Raw genomic sequence first — 20,830 nt, 5'->3', positions numbered from 1 at the left:
ATTTTCAAACTTTTTTAGTTACTTTTCTTATTAATTTATGTTGAATTTAAAAAAAAAATAAAGGTGTCAAATATGTGGATGTAGAAAGCAAAGTGGCACACTAGGACGGATAAAGATGAGACTCTACACCAATACTTAATGGTAAAGACATTTTCAGCCCAACACCCCATCATTTTTTATGAGAAAAATCAATATGTTAGGCACTGACGGCCTATGGCTTTTTACAAAAAGCAAGCAACTTGATTACTTAGGAAGACCACTTTAAGGTTATGTAGAGAAGACCGCCTTAAGTTGCTAAAAACTTAATCACTAGTGCTACAATTTATTGTTTATTTTTATTTGTAAGTGAGATATCTTAAGTTTGAATCATGTAAATGATGAACTCATAACTAATTTACTTTTCCCATCAATTAGTGTAATATGTCAATGAAATAAGAAAATATACGTATAACTCACATTCTCTAGAGAACAATGATTGTATGTAATAATGGTTTTAACTATGAATTTTCTCTAGATGACCTAACAAACATGGGAAAAGAAGATGATACGATAAACACTTGCATGTCTTTCGTGTGTAGCAAGAGAGAGAAAGAAATAGGGCACTTCGTCCCGGACAAGAGAGTTTCTCTCAACATACAAAAATGCATTTTTACACATGCACATCAAAATCAATTACCATAAAAACATCAAATATCATGCATCACTTATTTTTCACATCTTAATAACAAAATTAAAATCACAAGAAATTATTTATACATGCAATCATGATTCATTAACAAATGTGTGTAACAATAAGACGTGATGGGGAGAAAGAAGAAATTAAAGATTAGAGATATGAATATTACCTTAATTAATTAGAGAGAAAAAAAATGAAATTAGAGATGATGATGATCTGGTTTTGGAGAGGAGAGAGGGAAGAAGCCAAGAAGGAATGGCCAAATGGGAATTGAAACCGAACAATGGGGGAGGTGATGAGAAGTGCTTTTTCTTTGGTTGATATTCAATTCAAAGATTAAAAGTGGCTTTTTTCCATTGGGCTTTTTCTAAAAGCTGTAATTAATCAATGGTCTAATCTCAAGTGGGCTTAATTTGTGAGGGACCCCTAATTCGAGTTTGAATTCTCACAAATACATTATTTGGAGTCACCGCTTTGCTTTGATGTACCATTTAACCTAGAACCAAAGATGTTTACTTATATTCGAAGAGTAATGCTAATGAGATTAAATTTATAGACTAAATTTGCAAACTAAATAATGTGTCATCAATAAAAATAAGCACGTCCATCAACGTTTAAATAACAAACCAATCATCAATTTAAATATCATTTAGTTTTCAAAATTTATTTTCTAAATTCGGCCTTCTTAATATTCCTCATATTCGAAACCTATTTTTCCTTAAACGTCAAAAGACCGTTGCTTCCCGCCACAAAAATCATGCAGGTGCCATAAACAACACACAAATCCTCCTCCACACCAAACTCTCAATCGATCCCAAATTTCTCAAAGTCCCAGAACCTGAAGCAAAATCTTGAAGGAACAACGACGACGGACGAGGGCAAAAAGACATGAAGACTTTCAGAAATACCCAAAACCACGAACACATCGCCAAACTTCCCAAAGACATCTTTGTGACAACCTTGCCAAACTTCTCAAAGACTTTCAGAAGTACGTAAAACTGAGAGCTCTCTCTACCAACTTCTTCTATCTTCGAGTTCTATAGCCACCTCCTCTTTCGGTTCATCTTCGCAGAATCGAACCTATGTTCTAAACCAAAGTGATCACGGGGATGGGGTTCCTCATTTTCCTCTCCCAACTGTTAACGGGCATTTGCAGCGAAAGAAATTCATCGCATTGAACCCAGTTTTTCTCGGATAACTAATGAGCGCTTGTAGTCAGAGTATTGTAACATGCCTGTCAATCTTCATGGTTTTAGTAGACAGAGCTCGTGATTAAGTTCGTAATTGTTTATCAGATTTTCAAGAGAGTTGATAAGTTGTCGAGACGAACTCCCTATACCCATTCGATCAGTCTTACCGGGAAAGAAAGACGGAATTAGTTTCGATTATGATAGGTTCAGTTTCGATTCACTTCAATATAACCAAAAAAAAGAACCAAGGGCGCAACGCAATTGGTAATTCAAGAGCAAGAGAAGATATGCGAAGAACGAGAATTCAGATCCTTAATTACATGATTAGCAGTATTGTTAACTATGATGGAAAAAAAAAATAACATACAATATATATATATATATATTTATGTGGAATGCTCTCTTTTGTTCCAAAATACATTGCCCTCTCATTTGTGCGCACAAAGTTTATTGGCAGCTGAGAATTACAATGGAAGTGTCAAGTCTGCAAATTTAAGACGATTGGCACAACTCAATGTGGAGGAGAAAACAAGTACCATGTTGTTCTTTAATCGTCTAGACCAAAGCGTTGGCACCCGAAACAATCTCCAAAATCTCTCCGGTGATTTTTGCCTGGCGCTGCCGATTGTAGGCCTGCGACAAGGTTTTCTTCAACTCAACAGCGTTATCGGTTGCATTGCTCATAGCGGTCATCCTAGCAGCAAGCTCACTGGCTAGAGACTCCTGCAATGCCCTCAAAATCTGACTGTTGAGGTACAAGGGCAGCAAAGCGTCGAGAATCTGAACCGGATCCTGCTCAAACTGTAAAACCGGAGTGAAATCCACGGTCTGCGTCTTGATGACATCTCTCTCCACTGTCAATTTCCCTTCCTTTGTTGTCAGCCTGAAGAACTCATCATCCACGGCGTCCACACAAACGCCATTGATGTCGCAAATCTCTCCTTTTGGCGAGAGTGGAAGCAGGGTGTGAATCACAGGGTCGGATTTAACCAGCGACACGAATTTCGTGTACAAAAGCTCGACTTTGTCGACCTCTTCGCTCACGAAAAGGGAGAAAACATCATCGGCGATGGCCTGCGCTTCTTTGGCGGTTGGGAGGTTGGTTCCCTCGAGAAACTTATCAACCGGAATGTAAGGCCGGCGGAGGAAATACGAGTTACCCTTTTTACCGACGCTGATGATGGTGAATTCGAGACCAAGAGCCTTCAATTCCGCTATTCTTCTCTCTGCTTTTTTGATGATCATATTGTTGAACCCTCCGCAAAGACCGCGATCCCCGGTTATGACAACGAGAGCAACTTTCTTGACTGGCCTAACTTTGGTCAGAGGAGCATCAATGTCTTCCACTTGGAGCTGCTCATTGATGTTGTAAAGAACTTCAACTAGGGTTTCCGAGAAGGGTCTGCCATTAACGACAGCCTCTTGAGCTCGGCGGACTTTGGCGGCTGCCACAAGCTTCATAGCCTCAGTGATCTTCTGCGTGTTCTTCACTGATGAAATACGCTCTCGAAGCTCGCGTAGACCGCATTGAACCGGTGTCACAGATGACGATCGCGAGGCGGGAAGGGAGTTTTGGGAGGGAAGCTGAAGAGGGGCGATGAAGGAGCGGCAGGAGAGGGCGGAGGCGTCGGAAAGGGAGGGTTTTGAGGACACCCACATTGTCAAATTCGAGCAAGACATGGCGGTTCTAAATTGTAACGGAGTTTTCGGAGCTCGGAAATGGAGGAACAGGGAAGAAGAAAGAGGGTCTGCAATGTGAGGCTTGGTTTGTGAAGAAGTCTTATCTTCATGTGTGTAGGACTTCAGGTGAATGGAGGCAAAGAGCGGGGGAATGAGTGGAGGGAGAGGGGAGCTTTTGGATCAGGTTTTGGGATAAGGATTTTGACCGTTGGTGATCATTTGGGGAGGACATTTGATTCTCAATTTATCGTAGGTGGGTCCTATCCTACGTGGTATGATCTGGGTGGGCGCTGGATCAATGGATTTCAGACACTTGAGAAACTCCTATATCTCTTGGTACCTGAAGGGGATATGCGGCTAAGCGGGTGAGGATTCCCTCTGGATTAAAACTTTGGTTCCAAAGATAAATTTAGTGAATGCAACGATGACGGTATTTTAAACCAATTACATATTGCCAAGCGTTTTAAACTTTCTCACGTTGCAATGCGTGACTGGCATAGAAAACGGCCAGAGTGTCATCGGTATAGGAGAGAATATCAATTGACCCAATGACACAAGTTGTCTAGTTTGTACAAATAACATCAAAATTTGGTGCCTTGGAAAGATAACTACATACCTTGACATGAACAAAATGTTGGACGCCACTTGGCTGAAATGGGTTGGCGTCCAAGAAGTAAGAGATCATTTATACACTAATCAAACTAGAAACTAGGGTTAGTAAGGGTGCATAAACATTTGAAAATCTTTTATGTTAGCCATCACTGCCGGAGTTTTCTACAGTCAATCCTATGTTCAAACATGTACTGGCTCTCGATACACGCTTCTTGGGTTTCCTCGCAGTTGGATTTGATGGAGGACCCAGGCTCAGTTGGTGCGTCATGTCCACAGCTTGTTTCGGTGTTGCACCTTCCCTTGTGCTTAGTTTCGCTTTCTTACAAGAGCGAAGAGGACGAGATGACTGCGAGTCATTGGCAGAAAAACTGCTGTCCATTGTACCTTCATCGTACTTAGACATCATGTGCAGAGGGCGATCTGGTGCACACGAATCCAAACTTAGCCAGGAAGAATTACTGGCATCGTCCAAGTTAGGAATTCTGTGAATATTGTCCTGAGGATGATAAGTGGCATTTGGTTCACACTCCTTGCCATCAGGATCTGTTGTTGCAGGTCTTTTCATCGCATACGTTGGAACATCCTATAAACAAGAAAACACCAAGTCAGAAAAAGGAACAACTGAAAACTCCCCTCCCGAACAAGATTGGCGGGAACCCGTGACAATAATAGATGGATGTCGCGAGTAGAATTTATAACTTGGGACAAAAGTAAGAATATGTGGTTCCACAGGGCCACAGCCAATAGAATCTTGCAGCCGGCTGGAAAAAGAGAAAAGAATAGTCACCTTATTTTGCATCTCAGCAACTTCTTCACATGCCGATCCCCCCTCTCCTTCAGAATCAGTCATCTCCTCACACTCAAACTCAACATTTTCTTCGTTTTCTTCATTTTCTTCATCAGAGTCGCTCAACTCTTCCTGTTCCATCTGGATATCATGTTGAGACTGGTCACCTATATCATCTATACTGTACCTGCTGATATCATTACTTGGTATAACAAGTTCGCTGCCACTTGCTGAAGAATTTTCAGCATGCCGAAGCAATGGACGATTAGCACATTGAGTTATCATCTCTGGCGCCATTATTCTTGATCTAATGGAATTATTTGCAGCGACATCTCTCCTTTTTGAAGGTTTTTCCTTTTTGGATGTAGAACTTAGGTGGATCTCCAAGTCCAGTTCATTAGCTTTCTCATTAGTGGCCATAGACTGTGAATCAGCATTGACCGGCAAATGAAGTCGACCAGTATCGGAAGGATATTGATCTTGAGAATGGTTTCCTCCTGAACCGACAGACAGGGGTGCGGTTGAGCATGTTGTTACTGTGGCACTACTTACACAGTCAGTTCTTTGCATAAGTGGATGGAAATCAATGGCACGAGATGTTGAGTTGGGTGTCTTCAGTGACTTGTCAAAACCATCAACATGGTTTCCTTGATGAGGATTATGAAAAAGGCTTAAATGTAGCTGAGGCTGATTTGCTGAAAGAAAACTGAAAGTACTGGAATTGCTGTTTCTGCAGTTCAACGGGAAATAGGGCAGACGTCCATCTTCAGGGGCCTGGAACAGCAGAGGATGCATCTGAAGATCAGAATCAACATCTCTTCCTTCCTCTACACATTTATCCTTGATAATTCTAGAATCTTCTGGACACAACGTTGAAACAGTGTCTTTCAGAGAACTACTTTTAGCATGTGAAGCTGTTATGACATCAGAGGTCCCAAACCTTCCAGCTTTAGAAGGTTGAGAAAAAAGATTGTGTGTTGCAGCAGCACCACAACCACCTCCAGAAGCAGAAACTGTGGAAGATGCCCCACGTAAAGAACCTCTGAAGGCAGATTGTGAGACTACACGAACAGACGGTGGAAGATTCACAGGAGGCAATTGCGGTGCTAGCTTAACTAGTTGTGCACCATTGGTTCTACGAGCTCGATACGGCCGATAATAGAGTTGAGAAACAGAATGATTCGCTGGTGTGGTACCGGATGCAAAATGTCTAACACCAGTGATTTGAGATTGACCATGCGGATACTGTGACACGGTCTGGGTTCGAGGAGCTTCCTTCTGCCCAAAAACATTTACCCATTCATGGATAGCACCTTGTGATAGGGTACCACTATGAGGGTTTCTTTCTTCACAGGAAGTACCCGGTCTCCAATCTGCTAAAAACGCCTCATGAACATAAGTTTCACCTGCATTATTGTCGGTCAAACCATCTGCGCTGTTCTCTCCACCAGACTTTTCAGCTTGGCAGTCCTGCAGCCAATACCAAACTCTAAATAAAATCACCATCATTTTAATGGGCTTTCAATCATCTATACTCCAGGCTCAGCTAGGCAATAGGTGTGTGCAAAGAAAAGTTCCATATGAATCATTTGCAATATTCTGAAAAGTTAGTAAAATTGGACTTTGGCACAGACTCCCCACACATCCTAAACTGGGAAACTTAAAGGCTCTATAATGCACTTTAATGTAACTTTTAGAAACAAATCGTACCGAACCACTTATTTCTTTTACAATCGCAGGCCGAACCTAAAAACCTTATATTTCTTACATTTTGTAATTACTTTTTATTCCTAAAGTTCAGAAAATTCTACATAACCTGCAACTCTTAAGCCTCACTACATTCATCAACATTTAGGAAGCATATGACATCATTAGCAATGATTAAGTCCGAACGGAAGCTAATTTGAAGCCTAGCCGCGCCCTTTTCTCTAATATGAGCAGTTCATTTAGCCAACAATGTTTTATTTTTATACCCATCATAAAATAATTTCTCAAAACTACAAACTCAAAGCAAATAGAATAGCCAATGTTCTAAGTTCAAAGGAAATCATACCTCTTTCTCGGATGAATTTTGCCAACTTGTCAAATCTGCATTCTTTTCCTTCCTTCTTTTTGATTCATATAATCGTCTCTTCTCCTTTTTTGACTCGTCAACCTTATATGACTTCTGAGTCCCAATAGCAATACGCCACTGCCGAGGCAACAAGGATGGATCTCTATGTGGGACAATGTATTTCCATATGGACAACCAATCATATTTACAAGCCTTAAGTCCCTGAGTTTGGAGTCACAATAAACAATATCTCTAAATGAGAATCTGACAGATAAAAATGAATGCTTAGTTGTCAATGATTCAATATTTTATCCAACAACCGACAATTGGAACCTAATTTGAGAAAAAAGTCAACTTTTGTATATACATGTCTATACAAACACGCTCACGACAGTAATGCTCTCAAAGCTTTTATACACAAACATAAATGTACGAATCAAGAAATTACCTCCTGAATACATGCTATCTCTTCCGCAGTCAAAGGTGAGTTTTTCATCCTCCTTACTGCCTGCATGAAGAAATAGACAGCGATATGAATTACTGATAAAAGACACAGGGTTACAAATTTACAACAGCATTATGATCTAAAATTCAACAATTAAAATCCCCAAACCATAACTTCCTTTCGACCATTAAAACATGAATAGATGTTTGATCAAGCATTTGACTTGTCATGCCTACCAATTAATTGAACTCTAAAAGACGACTACAGACAGGAAATTCCTTTCTACCAATTTATCTTGTCATCTCATTCCACCAACAAAACACGTGTTTCAAAGTAATACTAATAAATAAATAATAACATTTAATCATAAGTTCTTTCATACCTTTATGGGATTTTCTGGTGCTTTTGATGAGCAGCGGTTTTTCTGCCTAACAAAAATCTGTAAAACAAACATTAGCAAGCTGACATTCTGGCTCAAGCATAAATTACTCAAAAATTCTGTGGTTGTTACCTAGTAGTGGGCTTTTATTGAATTTTTTTCCTATGCTAGTAATGATGATTTGACTAGAATGACCTATGTATGAAAACATGTTGTCTCCTGATAAGCAGAGGGTGCACAACGGAAAGCCTTTGCAAAAAAGACATAATCAGATAATTTGCTGTTCACAATACATAGTCTAGAAAAAGATTACCTGGTGCTTAGTTTTGCAAGGAAGAAAGCGTTGTTGAATTGCCTTCCAATCCGTATTATGTTCCATCATCCCCAATGCTAATAATCTGTATTGCAGTTCCAATAATAAACACATGAACCCATAAACTATAATAAAGGAATACTATAGATTGATATTGATCACAATCTCCAAAGTCTGACAACAAAAACAAATCAGGATAAGCCACCAACTCAACAATAAAGAAGAAAGTGTGCAACTCACTCGTCTTCTGCATCAGTGAAAAGTATCCGGTTTGCGACTGCTCCTGTGGGTGGTTTATAGGGAAATAATGCTGGATTGAACAAAGGAAAAAACCTCTGGGCTAACTTTGATATGTCCTTTGGAACTAAAGCAAGTGATTGCTTCTTGGTGCTTTCAACAATGGTAGCAGCCAGTGACTTCTTGGGTGGTCGTTGACTAGATGAAGATGGAGCCACATTGGAAGCCGAGGAACCAGTTCCACTTACAGATTCGCAATTGGCCAGACCACCTAATTGAAAGCTAGAAAAGGGAAACAAAGGCTCCTTTTCGAGGCGAGTATCGGAACTAGTTTCCACATAACACCGTCGATTTTCCTGAACAGCTGTGAAAATAATTCCAAATCAATGGCAGATAAATAAAGGGCAAAATTATTGATACAGATACGTAAGCAAAAGCATGAAAAACACTTGTGACATTATTCATGGTATACCTGTATTGACTTCATCCATGTATCTTCCAACTAAACTAAGTGTACCTACATCCAAGACAGATAGCACAGGACCACTTACAGAGGGCACCCAGAAAGAACCCCCAATATTCTGGGAAATGCCCACCTGCCCATTAGGAACACCTTCACGTCTACCATTGGAAGGAGAAATATTTGGGGAAACTGCCATATGATTATTCAAGGAACACTCTCTAAGTGCATCAAATGTGAGGGATGATGCTAAGGAACTTTGTGTTGTGTAGGAATTAGGGAATTCAGTTGGTACTGATGGGAAAAAGCAAACAGTAGGATACGGTACATTTTTCCATGTCAGTACTTCGTCACGCTTCTGGAGCATCTCAGAGATCAATTTTTTAACCTGGGAGGCAATATGTTGCCGAGAGTAATCAAGGGCACATAGAGAAAATACTTGAATAAGTAGCTGCACATGTTCATGGATCAAGCAGTGCAACTGGCCAATCTGGTGGGCAGTGAATCCATTTATAGAACGTTCTGATACTGTGGAAGACAAACAGCTTGAAGCTGTTCCACGCATTAAAGTTCTGCCGGCCTGATTAGAGAAACAGGACATTGGTCCCTTTGGCAAAACCGGTAGAAGGGGGCGCAATGGCCTTTTTGTCTGTCCTAAATTCTTCTTCTTACACTGGGCAGGTTCTTTTTGACACTTATTCTGCCTAGTCTTTGGTCGTCTTCCAGCTTCCCCATTCTCATCTACACTTTTGTCCCTAGAATTCTCATCCCCGTCACTCTCAAGTAACTCTTCAAGTTCTATCTCAAAGTCTGCATCATTATCCTCATCTTCGTCATCAGCATTTTCATTTTCTTTAGTTGACTGCTCGTCACCTTCACCCTGTAAAACAGCAGTGAGGAATTTCCTGTATTCTTCTTCATCGTTAACATTTTGGAGGTCGTCCTCATCATCTGTTTCTTGAAGAAAAGTCTCAAGTTCATCAAGTGTGAAACTTGCTAATGAATAGCGGGCCCTGGTGCGTTTACAGATAGCATCTTCATCCTCATCATCTAAGTCCACAGTAAGCTTTGGGACGTCTTCTGTGTTACTCAACTCTCCTACTATAGCATCATTAGCATCAGCTTCCCTGCTTGAGACTTCATCCTTTTCTTGAACAGCTTCACTGTTAAAATTTCTGGCAGTCTTTTCAAACTCATTTGCAGATGCACCGTCAGGAGAAACAGTAGTTTGCATCACAGTTTCTTCCTCCCCATGCTCTGGGTCCCCGACAGAACACTTTTGTGCCTCACAAGCCACAATCAACGAATTAATCCTGGCAGTTTCAACAGTGTTTCTGCTGCTGTCAACAACTTCACCATCTAAACCTTCAACATCAGAGCTCAGACTAGAAGAAGCTTCTGGCGAAAGAGTTCCTTTTAAAAAAGGATTGAAATCTACATCTTCTTCTTCGTCCTCATCTTCACCCTCATCCTCCTCAAGTCTCAATACACTCTCATGCTGCTCACTCAAGCTCTCAGTAGCAGGAGAAGGCTTTTCGCGAGGAGATGAAGACATTTCGGACAAACAATATCCAATGCAGCTGACCCTTCGAGTTCTAATCAAATCTAGAAGTCATAACAGGCCCGAAAATCTCCGTGACGACAATCAAAACACCTTTGCCACCATAACCATGCCAGAGAGCGGAAATAGTTCAAATTTTAATATAAATTAAATTAAAAAAATCACAATTTTACATTCATTGACTCTCCAATCAAATTACTTAGCTCAGTGCTACAGCTACTCATGAATTCTTCAACATTTAAAATATAAAAAAAAAACTCAAAATTCAAAGAAAACAAGCAAACAAATACGATATCATGTGGATACAAAGCAAAGCGCTCACCTTTGAAAGGAAAAAGAAAAAAAATCAGATGGAAGTGTTGCGGCGGCAATAATTCGACTCCTGAATGCGAAAGCTACGAAGATTGCAATTGGAAAGGAGAAGAAGAAGGCGCCAGAACCCAATGCAGCTTGAGATTTTGGGATCAAAATCCGAAATCGACTGCAATTTATTCAATCTAATTTCGCTCCCTCCCAAAAACCCTAAGCCCCAAATTGTCAAAAACGACGATTGAATGCGAAAGTTTCGCCTCCTGAAACGTCCAGTGATTTACCAATCGGTGTGCGTTGCCCACGGCCCCCTGGAACGTACGAAACGTAGCGTTTCGGATATTTGCGGCTTTTCTTTTTGCGTCTGGCGAGATTGGCAAATTATAGGGGCACGGAGCCTGTAATTTTTTTTTACCAGAAATAGCATGAATATCATTATTTTATTTATTTTTTGTAGATCTAAAGTTATTTGGAAATGTATAATGCACATATGTTAATACCTCATTAGTGAGAGTAACTAACATATTCCAAGACTGCTTCCATATGATTGCTTGATAAAAAAACACACTAACAATGTTTGATATCATTTCATCCCGTCAATATGTTTGTCCAAGAATGATGATGATTTGTTATTCACTGAGATCACCATTTCATTCACTCTTCTTTCAAACCTTTTATCATGTATGAAGCCAATTCTAATCTTCAAAAGGACAACACCTAAGGTATCCATGGACATTCATCGAAGTTCGGAAGGTCAGCACTTAAGGTATCCATGAACGTTCACCGAAGTTCAGGAGGTCAGCTAACCCCCTGCCCCTCAATACATCCGCCACTGATTGTGGAACGGAGAATATTCCAATTAATTATTCTAACACCATATTTGAGAAATTTTGGTGTTCAATAATCAGATGAGCAAAACGAGCAATTCACATGACAAGATTGCTAAATTAGCAAATAAAATTCATATAGGTCAACATGCCATTCACGTTACATTCATACACAGCAAAGTAGCAAATAACATCTAGACAGATCGAAGAATTCCTTAATATTCATTCGACAATACTAGTGCTTTGACAAAAAAAAAAAAAGAAGAATTAACAATACTGATGGAATTCACGAAATGCTGAACCGACACGATAGAAGAGATAGAGAATGATTACGGCTTCACCGAAGCTAAGAAACTTGTAAGTCATGAGTAGTGCTAGTATTGTAGTGAGTGCTCGTGTCAAGCCACCGGGCACAAGAGCAAATGGCGAGTCAGAAGTGGTCTTCGTTGTCTTCTTCATTGTGTTTGGGTCTCACAAACCATTGTAAAAATATGACTCTATTGTATGTCTATGTGAATAATTGTAATATATATTGGGAAATTTTATTTAGACTCATTTATCTTATCTTTACATTTAACTAACAAATTTTATCTACCAAACCTCCAAGTTTACCCTAAGTGGGCGATATGTAGAGGTTAGAGCTTGAAATAAGAATAAGAAAATAAAATAAAATAAAATAAACATTGGTGTTTTTATCTCTATACCCGATAACTCCAAATCCTCCATTATTTACAGCAAAAGCCACCCAAATAACAACAAAATATTATCTCGAGTTCATCAACAAGTCAGCTTGCTAGAAACCCTTATCAGCCCTCATTTATAATTTTAGTGTAGGTTTTCGGCTATATGTTTGCATGTTTGAACAATTATCTGAGGAGTTGGTTATTTGCATAAATTATGAAAACTAACAAGTCAGCTTGCTATAAACCCTTATTGCTCTCTCTTCTAAATAGACACTGACATGGAAGCTTTTTTCTCATATTGCAGGAATTTGTTTCATGTCCAACGAATTGATAAGAAGTTTTTACACTTAAATTATAAATGAGGCCCACTAAGGGTTTCATGCAACACATGTTTCTAGCAAACTTACTTGTTGATGAATTCAGGAGAATATTTTGTTGTCATTTGGGTGCGTTTTGTGGGAAATAATGGAAGAGTGCAGATGTGTGCCATTTTTTTGAGTTATTGGCTGTAGAGATAAAAACACCAATGTTTATTTTCTTATTCTTATTTATTTAAGGGCAAACTTGAAAGTCTAGTACATAAATTTTTTTAGTTAGGTGTAAAGATAGGATAGCTAGGTCCAAGTAAAATTTCTATATATATGGGTGTATCAAACCCATAATGGGAAGAATCTTATCCTAATTATAATAGAAAATTACCAGGGGTGTATTCAATTGGGATTTTGAGGGATTTTAATTCTTTTAATGAATCTAGGGGTATTCAATTGGAATTTTAAGTAATTCTCTAAAATTCAATGTGTATTCAATCAGGATTTTAAGATAGTTTATTAAAATCCTTAAAATCCGGATGCATTCAATTATAATTTTAAAGAAGTTTATAACATTGCATGTGTATTCAATTAGAATTAGAATTTAAAGAATTTGGAAAAGTTGAGGAATTATAGGGAACTGAAGAGATTTTGTAGTGTATTTTAAGCATCTACATATCTCACCTCTCCCCATGAGATTTCGAGGAAATTAAATTAAAATTTTACATAAAATCTCTATAAATTGGTTAAACTCCATAAAAATTCATTGAAATCTCTCAAATTTTCAATTGAATACACCCCTACATTCCTAATAAGAAAACGAACTTTGGGCAACGTTGGGTATGCGAAAAAGAGAAACAAAAAATAATATTACCCAGACAGGCCTGACCGGACTTGTAAGTTAGGATTTGGTCCGGCCCAGTCTTGATTTTAACGGGCCACATAGAGCCCAAGAATTAAACAATTAATATTCCCAAACGACCCCTCCCTCCTTGCTCCCGAAACTGCTCTTCTGCTTCAGGAGCTGGGCCGAGACTTTTGGAGGGTTTTACAGAAGCTGCAAAAGAGATGGAGTTCGAGAAACGAAAGGCGGCGACGCTAGCGTCACTGCGGTCGGAGGAGACAGACAAATCACCGAAGGGCACGGTGGACGCCCCGATCATACCCCTCCTCGACGCCATCAACAGCCACCCCAATTATTTCACCACCAGCTCCTGCTCCGGCCGTATTTCTATCCTCTCCCAGCCCACGCACGTGACAAATCAGCCCAAGACCAAGAAGAAAGCTCTAGGTGGCACGTGGATCTTCATCTCCCACGACCCGGCGGATGCCGACTCTATCCTCGGCCTCCTCTTCCGCCCCGACCCGAATGACCAGAACGACGCACAGGACCAAAACGACCTCGTTTTCAGATTTGAGCCGCTTATTGTGGCGGTGGAGTGCAGGGACGTGGCGTCGGCGCAGTCGTTGGTTTCGAAGGCGATTGCTTGCGGGTTCAGAGAGTCCGGCATTACGAATTCGAACCGGCGCGTGATTATCGCGATTCGGTGCTCAATTCGGATGGAGGTGCCGCTGGGGAGCAGCCGGGAGGTGATGGTGTCGAGAGAGTACGTGAGGTTCCTTGTCGGGGTGGCGAACGAGAAAATGGAGGCCAACAGGAAGAGGACTGAGGCATTTTTCCAGGCTCTGCAGAGTGAGGGTGAAGGGTTTGTGGGTCCCACCGTTGCTAATGGCGAGATTGCGGCAGATGGGCTTTCGGATTCTGGTATGTTTAGTAGTTGGATTTTGAATCTTTGATGTTTTTGAGTTGTCAAGTTATTGGGTTTTTTGTGTTTTTGGATTCTGTGGTGTAGTTTTTTGAAAGTTGCAAGCTTTATTTTTGGTGGGAAATGAAAGTGGATTGCAAATGTGTATTTTGCAGGACACCTTTCGGTTTCATGTGAATGCAAAAGTCTGAATTTTTGAAAAACATTGGCAGGGTCCAAGGAAGTTCCTGGTGGTTGTAGTCTGTCTGTTGTTGAGATGGAAATTGCCGGTGAACCCGAAGAGAATCTTTTCCTCTGGGGTCATTCGTCTTGTGCATTGGAAATCAAAAACCGGAATGGTGTTCTTGTGTTTGGTGGCTTTGGAGGCATGGGAAGACATGGGAGAAGAAGTAGTTCTTGGCTGGTTGATCCATTGTTTGGCACTTTGAGAGCAATTGATGCAGCCAGCACTCCGTCTCCACGGTTGGGTCACACTTCGTCTCTGGTTGGAGATTGTGTGTTTGTCATTGGAGGCAGGGCTGATCCTGAGAAAATTTTGAGTGATGTTTGGGTCCTCAATACGGCAAAGAATGAATGGAAGTTATTGGATTGTTCTGGGGACAAATTTCCTCCCAGGTGACACTTTTAACTGCATAATCTAATCAAAAGAACATTATTTTTGCTTCTAAAGTATGCACCTAAGTTATCTATATGTGTGTTAAACAGGCATCGGCATGCTGCAGCTGTTGTAGGCTCAAAGATATATGTGTTTGGTGGACTTAACAACGATACCATCAGTTCTTCCTTACATGTTCTCGATACCGATAATCTGCAGTGGAAAGAGTTGATTGTCAGTGGCGAGCATCCATGTGCCAGACATTCTCACTCAATGGTGGCATATAGATCTCAACTTTATATTTTTGGAGGATATAGTGGTGAGAAAACACTTGCAGACTTGTATGTTTTTGATATCCAAACATGTAAATGGAAGAATGAAAAGGCAGCTGGGAGAAGTCCACATGCAAGGTTCTCCCACTCAATGTTTGTCTACAAGAATTATCTTGGGGTTGTTGGTGGTTGTCCAGTTAAACAACGTTGCCAGGAGTTAGCACTACTTGATTTGAAGGTCCGTGTGTGGAGGCATGTGAAACTTGAATCCAATGGTGAAGATTTATTTGTGCGTAGCACAGCCAATGTTGTTGGCGACAATCTTATTATGATTGGTGGTGGGGCATCTTGTTATGCATTTGGGACAAAGTTTAGCAAGCCCATGAAAATCAACTTGCTTCCTCTTATGAGTTTAGATGATAATATTAAGCCAGATGACAGAGAAGTGCATGCTCAACATTATGAAATGGTGAATAATGAGAAAGGTAGACAATTCCAGGATCCACGGGCTGAAGGTGTGCAGAGCTTAAGTGAACCTTGTGATCTGAATTTTGAGAGTGACTTGCCCATGGAAAATGGCATAAGTCAGCAGGTAGAATCATATTGGATTCTACAACTTGAAAGAAAATATGCAAAAGTAGGCAAGGACATATTGAAGAAGTTTGGATGGTTAGATCTTGGAAGGAAGGTGTACTCCAGGAAGAGTGGTTCACATATATGTTTTCCTGTGAACGAAAAATTTTCAAGCGTGTTTAAAGAAAACAAGCATTCTTTGACAGATTTATCTGAAGGACAGAGTAATCACTTTGTTAAACCAGTTATAGGAGAAGAATTCTCGGTTAATGAGGTGAACTGTTCAAAAGCCTTGGACATTCTAAAGGAATGTGGTGCTACTAAGCTGGCAGCTGAAGAAGTTGAAGTCAAGAGAGCTGCCAAATCTCCCGCGAAAGTAATGAATGAAATTGTGGGCTTGCTGATAAAGGAGAAGGGACTGCCTGCAGAACTCTTAGAGGAGCTACCTGCAAGGTTTGTGTTTGTGTTTTTGCTTCTGTGCAAGCATGTAAATACATTTTCTTTTTAAACTAAGCTGATTATAGAAGATTTTTTACCTAACACATTTTCAGTTAAAACCTATAGATGAGGGATGCACTAGAATTTACTGGTTAGTAGATTCAATGACCATGTATGATAATGATATATTAAATGTTTTGTCTTTTGTAGATGGGAGCGACTTGGAGATATAGTTGTCCTTCCGGCGACATCGTTCAAGGATCCAATATGGGACTCACTAGGGATGGAGCTTTGGCATGTTATTTCCAAATCACTTAACGCTCATCGCCTTGCACGCCAAGTAAGTAATGTACCCAAACACTTCGAAGGTTCTTTAGTAGTTATTTGGGTTACTCATGTTCATGAGTAGTTATTTGATCTATGCATTGCTCATGCGACTATCGGTTGTGTATTCATGACTTGAATCTGTTTCAACAGGGCCGAGTTGCGTCAACCGCTACAAGGGACAGTACATTGGAGATTCTTGTAGGAGATAATGGATGGGTTGAGCATCGCGAAAATGGCATTCTCTATTCTTTCGATGCTACTAAATGTATGTTCTCCTGGGGCAACCTATCTGAGAAGCTCCGCATGGCCTCAATGAATTGCAGAAATGAGATTATTGTGGATTTGTTTGCTGGAATTGGATATTTTGTTCTGCCATTTCTTGTCAGGTACATCTCTCTGGTTCTAGAAATTTATAGATTTTGTTTCTTGGTCCTCCGAATTGCAGATTTCTTCAAGATTTATCAAATCTTGAAGTACATAGGACATAGAAATAGTCAGCCTACTGCAGTCTGTTTCAGTCAGCAATACATATTTTATTAGAAGTAGGATAAGAATAAGAAAACATTTATGACATTTATTGGACGACTTAAATGCTTGGATTTAACCCTTGCAATGGTGATTCCATCAATGAATCTCATTGATACATATTCTTGATCATGCTTTTACATAAGCTGCACTTGATTGCTGCTGATGTTGTTTTCTTCCCTTCCAATTGCCTTCATTGATTCTGTTTCTAAGTGAAAATGTTGGTTGACCAGGGCCAACGCAAAACTAGTTTATGCTTGTGAATGGAATCCCCATGCTGTTGAGGCACTCCGGCGAAATGTGCAAGCCAATTCAGTTAGTGACCGATGCATTGTTCTTGAAGGAGATAACCGGATAGTGGCACCCAAAGTATGTCCAAAGACTCGCATCATCTGCTTTGCTTACTGATATAAATATCATTTGACTTGTGCATTCACTTTATGTATTGTACTATGCAAGTTAGGCACTTTGTCAAACGCAAGGCTCTGGTGAGGTTGCTATAACTTGATTGTTTTCTCACAGGGAGTGGCTGATCGGGTCTGTCTCGGTCTCATTCCAACAAGTGAAGGTAGCTGGGTCACTGCTGTTAGGGCATTAAGGTGATAAACCCTATAAACCTACTGTTCAAATGCTTTCTGCAAATATTTTCACTTATGAGCATTATAAGAAGCTGAAGCTCTCTCACTCTCTCACTCACACGACAAATCAATGTACACATTTTGATGGCAATTCTGATAATGCAGGAGCGAGGGCGGGATGCTACACGTGCATGGGAACGTCAAGGACTCAGAGGAGGATTCATGGGCTAAACATGTATCAGAATCAATAAGTGAAATTGCCAAATCTGAAGGTATTATCTTCTCAACTCAGAACACATGAATATTCATTGCTGCATTAGGTTGCAGGGTGTAAAACTGTAAATTGTGTGTTGTTTGCAGGTCATTGTTGGGAAGTAAGAGTAGAACATGTCGAGAGAGTGAAATGGTACGCCCCACACATCCGTCATCTTGTTGCAGACGTTAGATGTCGACAGAGTATCCGAACATGGCCAAATTAGTCCTTTGTGTTTTTGTCTTGTAAAACCTGTAACGTATAGGCTAGAACAACATCCACATTTCATGGGGCCCACCTGGATTGGCCTGCTTCTTGATATCTGAGTTTTGTTTTGAATTTTTCCTTTTGTTTTTGATGATGAAACTATGTAAAATTATTGTCAATGAAAATTTGAATTGCACTTGTATTTCACTGTATTAAACTTAATGGAGAAATTAGTATGTTCGGATAACTGGATCGTATGACTATCCGGCCTAAGACACGCACTCTCACCCCATGAATAGTGTTTTTGGCCGGATGGCCACACGGTCCTGCCATTCCATTTACTTCTTGTTTCGTGTTTCTAAATTTCATTTGATGGAAAAATTAGTAGGACCGAATGACGTGATCGCATGGTTGTCCACCCTAACAAAAAGCATCCTTGCCGCTTATTTTTCGATCCCTCAGTCTCACCCTTAGAGTAGTGTCTTAAGCCGGACGGCCACAAGGTCATGCCATTCCATCTACTTTTCGTTTGTAAATTTCAGCTAAGCCTATCCATCAACTCCTATTAATGTAGATAATATCGTTTGTTAAAAAAAAAAAAAAAAAATCAATTGAACTTAAAATTGGAAAGCCAGCTGATTTGTGTATGGTATAAGGAAGCTCACCTGTAAATGGCGAATGTAGGGCATCATGTTGTAATACTTGAAAACTCTTAAAAAAAATTAAAAAAAAAGTAATTCACTCGTCTCCTATTCAATTTCAAGCGTTTAAATTCAACTTTGAAATCAAACTTGAAACGTGTTAATGAATTGGCTTGGTTTGGTATTGATGTGCTTTGAAAAAAAAAATTGTTTCTGCTCTGTTGTGAGAATAAGCTCATTTTTGCTGCACGTTTTCAGCTTTTTTTTCACCAAAAATTATTAAAATAAGCTGTTTTTAAGTGTAAATCAAACAACTTTTTGAGCTCAACTTTTTTTTATGCTCACTTTTTATAGAAACACCTCAGTATATGTACTTGATTTGTGAATTTCCTACACGATTCCTTTTCTATAAAATATAGAATAAAGAATACACACAGAGGTGGATAAAATGCTCATTGCGGATCTCTATACATTTGGTCAGAGTCAATACTCAGTAGTTAGGATTCTTTATGTTATTAATAAACAAGTGATTGATTATCTTTAATCATTCTAACAGCTAGATCTATACGTAATTAAGATAGATAATTAATCCATGTGGCTGTGTGTCATTTTTGGGGCTCCACCGATCATCTTTAGTTCATGTATTATTAATGACACGAATGCTGTTCATTGAGAGTGAAAGTGAAAGTGTCGGTGGCCTTGTCACTGTTCAGCAGACTTAATTAGGTTTCCTTGATTTAGGTATCACGCAATTTTATTTAATTCAATTTGCATTTTAACGTTATATTTTAGTGATATTTTTCTTTTTAGACTCAACTTATAAAAATGAATAACGAGTTGGATACTCAATTAAGGTGTGATCTCGTCATGCTATGCTGATGTATAATAGAAACTTTTCGTACATCGAGTTTAAGATAATTTAATAAAACACGAGCTTGTGAACTTCCTCAAAGAAATTAAAAACTGAATATCGCTATTTGAAATTATCGTTTCCTCTAATAGTTTCTTCTTTCGTTTGTGTTGTGGTGAAATTGGAAGGTCACTTTCTTGTACAAGTTTGCTTACAAGGATTGCATTATCATTCTATAATCTCAATCTCAAATCATTCAAACCTAAACTATAACGTTTTATTATTAATTTCGATATGAATAATTTGATTTCAAAGTTCTTTTCTTTTTCCAAAAGATAATGCTGGACTTCTTTTTCCCTTTTCTTTTCTTCCTATGAGGAGGCATGCAATCATCATAGTTTTTGTGATGATGCCATTGCTTTTCCTCATTGCATTTGGCTTCAACGGCATCGAGGAACGCATTATTGTAAGTATTTTTACAGCAATTATATATAATACAAGTTGGATAAAAGAAATAGAAGAGTGCATGAGTGTGTTGTGCTATCCACGTATGCTACTAAATTTTGAGGGAAAATTTTATAGGACAATAAGGCAACAATACTTTATAGCATGGAATGTTGGACGGTCAAAAAGCAACACGTGTAAAAAAATGAGTGTTGCGGAAATGAGAATGTTCCAATGGATTTGTGGGCACATGAGAAATGATAGGATTAAGAACGAAGATATCCGACATAAAGTAGGAGTGACCGCAATTGAAGATAAAATGAAAGAAAATGGGTTAGGGTGGTTTGGACATTGAACTATAGATCTATAGATGCTCTGGTTAGAATAAGCGAGTATGAGACGGAGACTCAAGTCAAAGTAGTCAGAGGAAGACCTAGGAAGACTTGGAAAGAAACTTTAAGAAAATATACTAAGTACTTGTAGCTAACAGAAAACTTAATGCAAAAACAGTGAAATTCTAAAATTCATATAACTGACCTTACTTAGAAGAATAAAATTTTAGTTTTGATTGTTCCGATGGAGCTATTTTGTGAACGGATAGATTACCGCATACAGATTCAATATTTTACTAAAACATTGCATCAGTCCAATCGGTGCATTGTAAAATTTTTTAAGGCCAAATTTCAGCAGAAAATGTGAGTATTAAAGTTTGAGCTGGTGGTCGTTTAATTAGAGCGGTGAATGCTGCGGTGAATCCAAGGCTGAAAAAGGTCAAAAGCATTGTATGTAACATAACCCTTAGTCGCAACAAGTGTCATATTTTAATACCATTTTTCTCCAT

At 39.3% G+C, this 20,830-nt stretch overlaps 3 protein-coding genes across 3 annotated transcripts; 1 reads left to right on the top strand and 2 right to left on the bottom strand.

Moving 5' to 3' along the window:
* Positions 1-2,229: 2,229 nt before the first annotated feature.
* LOC137728766 (ATP synthase gamma chain, chloroplastic) lies at positions 2,230-3,719 on the bottom strand. The gene has a single exon (XM_068467524.1). It carries the CDS (start codon positions 3,544-3,546, stop codon positions 2,422-2,424), a length of 1,125 nt encoding a protein of 374 aa, XP_068323625.1. The 5' UTR covers positions 3,547-3,719; the 3' UTR covers positions 2,230-2,421.
* A 327-nt stretch (positions 3,720-4,046) lies between these two features.
* LOC137729276 (uncharacterized) lies at positions 4,047-11,075 on the bottom strand. Its single transcript, XM_068468149.1, has 9 exons — positions 10,716-11,075; positions 8,845-10,486; positions 8,376-8,736; positions 8,136-8,220; positions 7,826-7,882; positions 7,447-7,506; positions 6,999-7,220; positions 4,946-6,415; positions 4,047-4,741 (listed from the first exon to the last, which is right to left on the bottom strand). The coding sequence occupies exons 2-9, from the start codon at positions 10,385-10,387 to the stop codon at positions 4,298-4,300; spliced, it is 4,242 nt and encodes a 1,413-aa protein (XP_068324250.1). The 5' UTR covers positions 10,388-10,486; positions 10,716-11,075; the 3' UTR covers positions 4,047-4,297.
* A 2,459-nt stretch (positions 11,076-13,534) lies between these two features.
* Positions 13,535-18,256, top strand: LOC137728739 (tRNA wybutosine-synthesizing protein 2/3/4). Its single transcript, XM_068467492.1, has 9 exons — positions 13,535-14,285; positions 14,499-14,901; positions 14,992-16,179; positions 16,375-16,504; positions 16,642-16,877; positions 17,250-17,385; positions 17,539-17,615; positions 17,760-17,866; positions 17,955-18,256. Exons 1-9 carry the CDS (start codon positions 13,589-13,591, stop codon positions 18,071-18,073), a joined length of 3,093 nt encoding a protein of 1,030 aa, XP_068323593.1. The 5' UTR covers positions 13,535-13,588; the 3' UTR covers positions 18,074-18,256.
* The last annotated feature ends 2,574 nt before the right edge of the window (positions 18,257-20,830 follow it).

This window comes from Pyrus communis, chromosome 3 (genome assembly GCF_963583255.1).
Source record: "Pyrus communis chromosome 3, drPyrComm1.1, whole genome shotgun sequence".
Classification (NCBI taxonomy): Eukaryota; Viridiplantae; Streptophyta; class Magnoliopsida; order Rosales; family Rosaceae; genus Pyrus; species Pyrus communis.
This window is presented reverse-complemented; position numbering and strand designations above follow the sequence as displayed.

Bases quoted from the DNA above. Each gene is read 5' to 3' on its own strand.
- LOC137728766 (XM_068467524.1), bottom strand. From the start codon at position 3,546: ATGTCTTGCTCGAATTTGACAATGTGGGTGTCCTCAAAACCCTCCCTT.
- LOC137729276 (XM_068468149.1), bottom strand. From the start codon at position 10,387: ATGTCTTCATCTCCTCGCGAAAAGCCTTCTCCTGCTACTGAGAGCTTG. The intron at 7,883-8,135 runs GTAATCTTTTTC...TTTGTTTTACAG, and splicing joins CTTGCAAAACTAAGCACCAG to ATTTTTGTTAGGCAGAAAAA. The intron at 6,416-6,998 runs GTATGATTTCCT...TATTGGCTGCAG, and splicing joins AAAATTCATCCGAGAAAGAG to GACTGCCAAGCTGAAAAGTC.
- LOC137728739 (XM_068467492.1), top strand. From the start codon at position 13,589: ATGGAGTTCGAGAAACGAAAGGCGGCGACGCTAGCGTCACTGCGGTCG. The intron at 14,902-14,991 runs GTGACACTTTTA...TGTGTTAAACAG, and splicing joins GGGGACAAATTTCCTCCCAG to GCATCGGCATGCTGCAGCTG. The intron at 16,505-16,641 runs GTAAGTAATGTA...CTGTTTCAACAG, and splicing joins CTCATCGCCTTGCACGCCAA to GGCCGAGTTGCGTCAACCGC.